We start from the raw sequence: 10,859 nt of genomic DNA on the forward strand, positions 1-10,859 counted from the left end.
AAAAGAAAATCACACAATCAGTACATTGCCTGAAGCATTTGTGAGACTTACCAACAGCAACTTTCAATAGGGAACTGGTTAAACGTTTAAAGGGAAAAATAATTACAGATCTCAGGAGAGAGGATAGGGGAATGCAACTCATCAGACAGATACTTCAAAGAGCCAGCACAGGCAGAATTGGTTGATTGGACTTCTTTTAAATTCCATTCTTCATTCATGCCAATGCTGTCTGACTTGAGTAGTCAAACACAGTCCTTTCCAGTGCCTATATTACATACTGCATAAAACGAAGGTAAAACAAAACTCTGCTCTCGTGTCTTTACTCAGACAAAGTCCATTCACCCATCGCCACCATACTTGCTAAACCACATTGGCTCCCTCTTTGGCAGGGCCTAGCTTTTAAAATTCTCATCCTTGTTTTCAAACCCCTACATGACCTCACTCCTCTGTATTTCTGTAAACTCCAGTTTTATAGCGCTCTCATCCCAAGATCTCTGTAATCTTCCAATTCTGGTGTCTTGAACATCACAATTGTTACTGCTCCACCAATGGAAAACATGGTTTCACTTGCCAATGTCCTAAGTCTGGAATTCCCTCTATAAACATTGACAGAATGCAGAGCTGGGCTGAGAAATAGCAGATGGAGTTCAACCTGGATAAATGCAAAGTGATGCATTTTGGAAGGTTGAACTTAAATGCTGAATATAGCATTAAAGGCAGGATTCTCGGCAGTGTGGAGAAACAGCGGGATCTTGGGGTTCAAGTACATAGCTCCCTCAAAGTTGCCACTCAAGTGGATAAGGTTGTTGAGAAAGCATATGGTGTTTTGGCTTTCATTAACAGGGGGATCGAGTTTAAGAGCCGCGAGGTTATGCTGCAGCTCTACAAAACCCTGGTGAGACCACACCTGGAATATTGTGTCCAGTTCTGGTCGCCTATTATAGGAAAGATGTGGAGGCTTTGGAGAGGGTGCAAAGGAGGTTTACCAGGATGCTGCCTGGACTGGAGGGCTTGTCTTACGAGGAGAGGTTGACTGAGCTCAGACTTTTCTCTCTGGAGAGAAGGATGAAGAGAGGTGACCTGATCGAGGTGTACAAGGTAATGAGAGGCATGGATAGAGTCGATAGCCAGAGACTTTTCCCCAGGGCAGGATTGACTGCCATGAGGGGTCATAGTTTTAAGGTGTTAGGAGGAAAGTATAGAGGAGACGTCAGAGGGAGGTTCTTCACCCAGAGAGTTGTGAGAGCAGGGAATAGTTTGCCAGTGGTAGTCGTGGAAGCGGAGTCATTAGTGACATTTAAGCGACTGCTGGACATGCACATGGACAGCAGTGAATTGAGGGAAATGTAGGTTAGGTTATTTTATTTTTGGATTAGGATTATTCCACGGCACAACATTGTGGGCCGAAGGGCCTGTACTGTGCTGTACTTTTCTATGTTCTATGTTCTAAACCACTCAGCCTTTCTACCAACCTCCTCCTTTAAGAAGCGTTTTAATACCTGCATCTTTGCCAATCTGTATTAATATTTTGTCACATGGCATGGGTTCACAATCTGTTTAAATGTGCTGTAAAACACCTTGGGGCATTTTATCAGGCTTCCGGTGTTACAGATAAGAGTAGCACCTGCTTTTAAGTCCAACAGGTTGAACCTGGGTAACTATGGTCTATTGACATGGCTCAGTTAGAGTCGATACTTTTGATAACCCATCTGTGAAGTGCTTTCGGGCATTTTCCTCCGTTGTAGGTGCACTAAAAATGTGAGTTGTTAGTATTGTTTTATTTGATTATCCTATATAAAATCAAACTACACACAGGAAATCGATCATAAATTAAAGACCTCTGTTTAACTCAGGAATAATTATTAGCTGTGTGGTCTCCCTTGATCGTCAAATAATAACTTAAGACTTTTATCATTGATCTTACTCTTGTTTCACCTTCTCTTCCCTGCCCACGCAGGCAATACTTAATGCATGACTTAGTAACATGGCACTTTTGGGCATAAATTTGCCATTGGCACCAACCACTGACTCTCAACATGACCCAACTAAACTTCCACAAATCATTCCACAATATGGGACACTTTTAACCTTCTTTCACTGTAACATCGAAGAGACAGTATTACTGAAGTAGTGGCGTTAGGCCAAATGTCTCGTAGTAGGCCTAGTAACAGCATCCTGATGCAGGAATCCTGCCAGGGATCTTTCCTAGATATGAAATCATCTCTGATAGATAAAGAGCAGGAGTCATTGGAGAGCGGTTTACTGGCTAAGCAGAAATTTCAACTCATCACTACCCTGTCAGAAAAAAGAAAGTCCAAGCGTCTGTGCTTTAGGGCGAGGTACTAGTCTCCAAGATCAGTGTGCCAAGAGGAATTAAGCCTTTCAGAAAGGGATGAAATTTGAAAATGAATTCACAAGAATCAATTTTTCAGCATCTGCTAACTGCCACCTTTTATTCTTATTGCTGAGACAATATTCAGGTTTGGCTGTTGCTTCTACTAACACAGCTGTAAATTCTGCTGTTGACATGTTAAGAGATTGCCTAGCAAAACAACAAAGTTCTTCTTTAACAGATGCATCCCAAAACTATGCTCTCAGACATCTTTCACATTCAATTTGAATAGGCTTCATTAATAGGAAACCAAAAGGTGTGCCAAAGTTCAGCATTCTATTTTCAATACTAAACAAGTATTTTGCACAAGTGTTTGCTGTAGAGAAGGATACAGAAAGTAGAGAACGCAGGGAAATAAATGACGACATCTTGAAAATGGAGGTGGTGGTGCTGGATGGCTTAAAATGCAAAAAAGTGGATAAATCCCCTGGGCCTGATTAGGTGTACCCTAGAACTCTATGGGAAGCTGGCGAGGAGATTGCTGGACTCCCGAGATACTTGTATTATTGTTAGCCACAGATGAGGTGCTGGAAGACTGGAGATTGGATAATGTGGTATCATTATTTAGGAAAGGTGGTAAGGAAAACCCAGGGAACAATAGACCAGGGAGCCTGACATCAGTGGTTGGCAAGTTGTTGGAGGGAATCCAGAGGGACAGGATTTACACAGATTTGGAAAGGCAAGGACTGATTAGGGATAGAGCAAGGCTTTGTGCAGGGGAAATCATGTTTCATGAACTTGACTGAGGTTTTTGAAGAAGTAACAAAGAGGACTGATGAGAGCTGAGCAGTGGATGTGATCAATATGGACTTCAGTAAGGCATTCGACAAGGTTCCTCATGGTAGACTGGTTAGCCAGGTTGGATCACATGGAATAGAAGAGAACTAGCTATCTGGATACTGAACTAGCTCAAAGACAGGAGACAGAGGGTGATGGTGGAAAGTTGCTTTTCAGACTGGAGGCCTATGACAAGCAATGTGCCAGAAGGATCAGTGCTAGGTCCACTGCTTTTCATCATTTATATAAGTGATTTAGATGTGAACATAGGAGATATGGTTAGTAGAAGCAAATGACAGCAAAATTAGAGATTTGGTGGACAGTGAAGAGGGGTACCGGAGAGTATAATGGGATCTGGATTAGATGGGCCGAGGTGTGGCAGATGGAGTTTAATTTAGATAAATGTGAGGTGCTGTATTTTGGAAAGGCAAATCGGGATAGGACTTACACACTTAATAGTAAGGTCCTGGGAAGTGTTGCTGAATGAAGAGACCTTGGAGTGCACGTTCATTGTTGTTTCAAAGTGAAGTCACAGATAGACAGGCTAGTGAAGAAGGCATTTGGTACGCCTGACTTTATTAGTCAGTGTACTGAGTAAATGAGTTGGGAGGTCATGTTGTGGCTGTATAAGGCATTGCTTAGGCCACTTTTGGAACTCTGCATGCAATTCTGGTTTCCTTGTCATAGGAGGATGTTGTGAAACTTGAAAGGGTTCAGAAAAGATTTAGAAGGATGTTGCCAGGATTGGAGGGCTTGAGTTATAGGGAGAAGCTGAATAGGCTGGGGCTATTTTACCTGGAGCATTAGAGGCTGAGGGGTGGTGTTTATGGAGATTTATAAAATCATGAGGGGCATGGATAGGATGAATAGACAAGGTCTTTTCCCTGAGTTGGGGGAATCCAAAACTAGAGGGCATAGGTTTGAGGTGAGTGGGGAAAGACTTAAAAGGCACCTCAAGGGCAACTTTTTCAATGCAGAGGGTACTGCACATATGGAATGAATTACCCAGAGGAAGTGGTGGAGGCTGGTACAATTACAACATTTAAAAGGTATCTGGATGGGTGTACGAATAGGAACGGTTCAGAGCGATATGGGCCAAATGCTGGCAAGTGGGACTAGATTTATATAAGATATCTGGTCATCATGGATGAGTTGGACCTAAGGGTCTATTTCCATGCTGTACATCGCTATGATTCAATGACACAAAATCACGATATGTAGTATACAAGGTAGCATAAAAACAGTTCTGCTGGAGGCAATTAGTGACAACTTCTTTCTTCCTTGAAATGCTGAATGTTTCTGGTATTACACAGCTAGATGTAGCTGCAACGTTAATAATGTCAACACCCAACAACAGCTATTTTTGACAACAAACTAACTAGTTTGAGGAAATTATTGACAAACCCCTTGCCCTCATGGAGTAAGCAGTGGTGAAGCCATTCTATACCATCCAAAAGCCTATGACTGTAACAATTAATAGTCATTAACACCAAATTTGTCACAGACAATGGAAACACGTCATTAAATACTTAATAGAAAAGTCAGAACATGCTTTAGTTTTATATGCTTGTGAACTCTATTCAGTCAAACTGAGACCAAAGCAATGCTGTTCCTTTCGTTGACGAAGCCTGGGAAGAATATGTTGAGCAACCCTAAGTAAATATATAATTAATTTTCCACAAGGGATGTTTATTTCTTCTTTTAACAACTCATCCATATCTCTCGACTGTTTCAACATTATCATTGTTGAGAAAAGCAATTGATTGACCTGGTTATCTTAGACATGAGCTCATGGAATCACTTGTTCACTGCATGACTCTTTTCGGTTACTCTCCACCACCAACAGCTGTTGCTCATCATCATTTTATTTTAAAAAATTAAAGCCAATATGCAAAATTACAAACAGTTTCTGATAACAACAGATCAATTTCTGGACTGCAAATGTTAAATTGTGAGGGCAGACTGCAAGACTGCATGAATTAGGGTTGTATTCCCTGGAATTTTACAAGTTTGAGACAATTCTTCTGTTACTGATGCTATGAATGGCTCTGTCTGATTAACACTTTTATAATGTTGCATCAGCAGCAGATATATTTACAAAGATTACAAAGTGTGAAACTGGATGAACACAGTAGGCCAAGCAGCATCTTAGGAGCACAAAAGCTGATGTTTCAGGCCTAAACCCTTCATCAAAGAGGGGGATGGGGAGAAGGTTCTGAAACAAATAGGGAGAGAGGGAGAGGCAGACCGAAGATGGATAGAGGAGAAGATAGGTGGAGAGGAGAGTGTAGGTGGGGAGGTAGGCAGGGGATAGGTCAGCCCAGGGAAGACGGACAGGTCAAGGAGGCGGGATGAGGCTAGTAGGTAGGAAATGGAGGTGCGGCTTGAGGTGGGAGGAGGGTATAGGTGAGAGGAAGAACAGGTTAGGGAGGCAGAGACAGGCTGGGCTGGTTTGGTGATGCAGTGGGGGAGGGGGAGATTTTGAAGCTTGCAAAGTCCACACTGATACCACTGGGTTGCAGGGTTCCCAAGCAGAATATGAGTTGCTGTTCCTGCAACCTTCGGGTGGCATCATTATGGCACTGCAGGAGGCCCAGGATGGACATGTACCTGAAGGCTGCAGGAACAGCAACTCATATTCCGCTTGGGAACCCTGCAGCCCAATGGTATCAGTGTGGACTTCGCAAGCTTCAAAATCTCCCCTTCCCCCACTGCATCCCAAAACCAGCCCAGCTCATCCCCGCCTCCCTAACCTGTTCTTCCTCTCACCTATCCCCTCCTCCCACCTCAAGCCGCACCTCCATTTCCCACCTACCAACCTCATCCCGCCTCCTTAACCTGTCCGTCCTCCCCGGACTGACCTATCCCCTCCCTACCTCCCACCTATACTCTCCTCTCCACCTATCTTCTCCTCTATCCATCTTCGGTCCGCCGCCCCCTCTCTCCCTATTTATTTCAGAATCCTCTCCAATGAATGGTCTAGGCCTGAAACGTCAGCTTTTGTGCTTCTAAGATGCTGTTTGGCCTGCTGTATTCATCCAGCTTCACACTTTGTTATCTCAGATTCTCCAGCATCTGCAGTTCCCATTATCTCTGATATATTTACAAAGGCAAGTTTTGACATTTTTTTCCCAAGAACATTCCAGGGAATACAACCCTAATTTATGCAGTCTGCCCTCATAATTTAACATTTTCAGTCCAGAAATTGATCTGTTGTTATCAGAAACTCTTAGTAATTTTGCATCATTAGCTTCACTTGTTTTAAATGAAATGTTGATGTGCAACAGCTGTTAGTGGTGGAGAGTAACCGAAACCAGTCATGCAGTGAACAAGTGATTCCATGGGTTTGTGCCAAAGAGAACCTAGTCAATCAATTGCTTTTCTCAACAATGATAATTTTGTAACAGTTGTGTACAAACGCATCATCCTCCGACACTTCCGCCATCTACAATCCGACCCCACCACCCAAGACATTTTTCCATCCCCACCCCTGTCTGCTTTCCGGAGAGACCACTCTCGCCGTGACTCCCTTGTTCGCTCCACACTGCTCTCCACCCCACCACACCCAGCACCTTCCCCTGCAACCGCAAGAAATGCTACACTTGCCCCCACACCTCCTCCCTCACCCCTATCCCAGGGCCCAAGATGACTTTCCATATTAAGCAGAGGTTCACCTGCACATCTGCCAATGTGGTATACTGTATCCATTGTACCCGGTGTGGCTTCCTCTACATTGGGGAAACCAAGCGGAGGCTTGGGGACTGCTTTGCAGAACACTTCCGCTCGGTTCGCAATAAACAACTGCACCTCCCAGTCGCGATCCATTTCAACTCCCCCTCCCATTCTTTAGATGACATGTCCATCATGGGCCTCCTGCAGTGCCACAATGATGCCACCCGAAGGTTGCAGGAACAGCAACTCATATTCCGCTTGGGAACCCTGTGGCCCAATGGAATCAATGTGGACTTCACCAGCTTCAAAATCTCCCCTTCCCCCACCGCATCCCAAAACCAGCCCAGTTCGTCCCCTCCTCCCACTGCACCACACAACCAGCCCAGCTCTTCCCTTCCCCCCACTGCATCCCAAAACCAGCCCAGCCTGTCTCTGCCTCCCTAACCTGTTCTTCCTCTCACCCATCCCTTCCTCCCACTCCAAGCTGCACCTCCATTTCCTACCTACTAACCTCATCCCACCATCTTGACCTGTCCATCTTCCCTGGACTGACCTATCCCCTCCCTACCTCCCCACCTATACTCTCCTCTCCACCTATCTTCTTTTCTCTCCATCTTCGGTCTGCCTCCCCCTCTGTCCCTATTTATTCCTGAACCCTCTCCCCATCCCCCTCTCTGATGAAGGTTCTAGGCCCAAAACGTCAGCTTTTGGGCTCCTGAGATGCTGCTTGGCCTGCTGTGTTCATCCAGCTTCACACTTTATTATAACAAATTGTGCCTGTGCCTTTATTAGTTATTGCAAGACCATCTTATCACGCTTTAAGACGAGCATCAGCTACCAATTAGTTACATGTTGCAAAATTTCTGATTTCAAATGCCAGCTATCCAACCTTTGAACAGCTGCAAATTCGAAGCTTTAAATTTAGACATTTTGTTTAAAAAACGCTTGACTTTGGAAGTTTATTTTCTTTATGTAAAATGAAGGATGTTGGAAAGTCGGGAAGGATAAGCTTCACCGTCCTCCACTTGTCCTTATGGATGTTCCTGCTGTTGCACTCAGAAAATACAGCACCAACTGAGAGCCAGCGGAAATATTTCCCCCATGTCAACAGGAGAGGATGGGTTGTTGGGGAAGAAATCAAACTGTCCTGCCAATTGGTTGGCCGATTCAAACGACGCCTTTTGTTTGTTTTTCTTCCCCAGTCAATGATGGTACATACAGTCAGCAGTGGTACGGGTCGGAGATAATGGGAACTGCAGATGGCTGGATAATCCAAGATAACAAATTGTGAAGCTGGATGAACACAGCAGGCCAAGCAGCATCTCAAGAGCACAAAAGCTGACGTTTCAGGCCTAGACCCGTCATCAGACAAGGGCGAGGGGGAGAGGGTTCTGAAATAAATAGGGAAGAGGGAGAGGCGGACCAAAGATGGATAGAAAAGAAGATAAGTGGAGAGGAGAGTATAGGTGGGGAGGGGATAGGTCAGTCTGGGGAGGACGGAGAGGTCAAGGAGGCGGGATGAGGTTGGTAGGTGGGAAATGGAGGTGCGGCTTGAGGTGAGAGGAGGGGATAGGTGAGAGGAAGAACAGGTTAGGAAGGCGGGGATGAGCTGGGCTGGTTTTGGGATGCAGTGGGGGGAGGGGACGAGCTGGGCTGGTTTTGGGATGCAGTGGGGGAGGGGGAGATTTGAAGCTGGTGAAGTGCACATTGATTCCATTGGGCTGCAGGGTTCCCAAGCGGAATATGAGTTGCTGTTCCTGCAATCTTCGGGTGGCATCATTGTGGCACTGCAGGAGGCCCATGATGGACATGTCATCTAAGGAATGGGAGGGGGAGTTAAAATGGTACGCGACTGGGAGATGCAGTTGTTTATTGCGAACCGAGCAGAGATGTTCTGCAAAGCAGTCCCCAAGCCTCCGTTTGGTTTCCCCAATGTAGAGGAAGCCACACCGGGTACAGTGGATACAGTATACTACATTGGCAGACGTGCAGGTGAACGTCTGCTTAATACGGAAAGTCATCTTGGGGCCTGGGATGCAGGTGAGGGAGGAGGTGCGGGGGCAAGTGTAGCACTTCCTGCGGTTGCAGGGGATGGTGCCGGGTGTGGTGGGGATTGTGGAGTGGACAAGGGAGTCACGGAGAGAGTGGTCTCTCTTGAAGGTAGGCAAGGGTGGGAATGGAAAAATGTCTTGGGTGGTGGTGTCAGATTGTAGATGGCGGAAGTGTCGGAGAATGATGTGTTGTATCTGGAGGTTTGTGGGGTGGTATGTGAGGACGAGGGGGATTCTCTTAGGGCGGTTATTGCGGGGGCGGGGTGTGAGGGATGTGTTGCAGGAAATGCGGGAGACACGGTCAAGGGCGTTCTCAACCACTGCGGCAGCGGGGGCAAGTTGCGGTCCTTGAAGAATGCAGTCATCTGGGATGTGCGGGAGTGGAATGCCTCATCCTGAGAGCAGATGCGGCAGAGGCGAAGGAATTGGGAATAGGGGATGGAATTTTTGCAGGGGGGTGGGTGGGAGGAGGTGTATTCTCGGTAGCTGTGGGAGTCGGTGGGCTTGAAATGGGCAGCAGTTTCTAGCTGGTTGCCTGGTACGGGTCGGATATTTTTTCAAAACTTGTGTACTTGATATGCATCAGTGGGACACTACTCCACCTGTGCTCATGCGCACTGGCTGCAGCAGTAATCCTGACGTGGAGGATCTGAACCGGATCCGGGAACTCGGACCAGAGAGGCCGCAGCTCCGTGCACCGCTGGAGCTCCGCGCCCGGGCTCAACCATGATGTGCAGCTCTCTGTTCGGGCTGACAGCTGCTGAGAGTGAAGCCGGCAACTGTTTATAGTTTCTGGGCTTAATGCCCGAATCCCTCACGTTTCGCACTAAATCAAATCTATAAACATTTTGTATCTGCGAGACTGTCGCAGTAGGAGCAAGTATTAGTCTCATTTAATTCCCCACATATGGCTGGATGGATGATATTTCCTCTGAACTGTGTTGATATTGATTGTTGCAATATAAACTCACCTCATTCACTAACCCCTGCCATTCGCCTTCGCTCCTCTTTGAAGTCATCTTATTACAAATATATGTGTGAACGCAGACGGTAAATGGAGTTACCAAAACAAAATTAGGCGCGAGGTTTGGCATCAGTGAACCGTGGGCAGTCGCTTCCTCCCGGTGCTACCTCACTTCCATGTGTAGACCAAGCCCATCGTCAGGTCAACACGGGGTAACAGGAGCGAAGCTGCCTCAGGAGACTCGTTGAGCAGTGCTTACAATGTCGGTACATTTGATCCTGGGTAATTATTATTTATGTGGAGAGGAAGAAATAATGTTTGCCCTTAAAACGTATTGAATTGCCTTATATTCTTCCTGACACCCCAATCTATAAAATTATTTTAGATTCATGCAAATCTGCCTTTATTGTTCATGTAACAACAGTATCAAGTAGTATAGTTTTCCCAAAGCCTCCTGTCCCCTCCTGAATTTACTCTGACCAAAAACCTCCAGCCCAAGCTGCCAGTTCTCACGCGTTTCCACATTTTGCATCCATTCTTCTGATTTTTTGGCTCCCTGATTTCTGGGGGTTTCCCTCTGAGATGCATTGAGGATTTTGTCACCTCTTTGTCCACACTCCGTGAACTTTATGCATAATACATGTCCTCCCCTGACCTTCCCAACTTGCACCTATAACTTCTACCAAGTTGCTGGATTGAGTTAGAAATGATTGAACATTATTTACATCCTCTTTACACACATTTTTAGTTACACACTTCTGGGTATGCAGCAAGTGACATGCAAAGACAGCATTGACGTTCCCTTATGCCCCAGAATATTGATTAAAAAGAACTCATGAACATACCTCTAATTGTCCTCCATAACTTTACCTCTGTACAATTCCAATTTTTTTAGACCTACATTCCTGTCCATGTTACATTTCTCTGCCTTACTTTGCTATCTCCATCCATCCTCAATAGCTAATACCCCAGCTAACTTGACGCCACTCTCCCAAAGGGACTC

The 10,859-nt window shown here is 45.7% G+C and overlaps 1 protein-coding gene across 4 annotated transcripts in view; it reads right to left on the minus strand.

Moving 5' to 3' along the window:
* ccdc149a (coiled-coil domain containing 149a) overlaps window positions 1-10,015 on the minus strand; it is a 129,287-nt gene extending 119,272 nt beyond the window's left edge. For all 4 annotated transcript variants that reach the window (XM_048538463.2, XM_048538454.2, XM_048538448.2 and 1 more), the window contains exon 1: window positions 9,864-10,015. In XM_048538463.2, the coding sequence (XP_048394420.1) occupies window positions 9,864-9,986 (123 nt within the window). In that variant the 5' untranslated portion in view covers window positions 9,987-10,015. The remainder of the gene's footprint in view (window positions 1-9,863) is intronic.
* Window positions 10,016-10,859: the final 844 nt, after the last annotated feature.

This window comes from Stegostoma tigrinum, chromosome 1 (genome assembly GCF_030684315.1).
Source record: "Stegostoma tigrinum isolate sSteTig4 chromosome 1, sSteTig4.hap1, whole genome shotgun sequence".
Classification (NCBI taxonomy): Eukaryota; Metazoa; Chordata; class Chondrichthyes; order Orectolobiformes; family Stegostomatidae; genus Stegostoma; species Stegostoma tigrinum.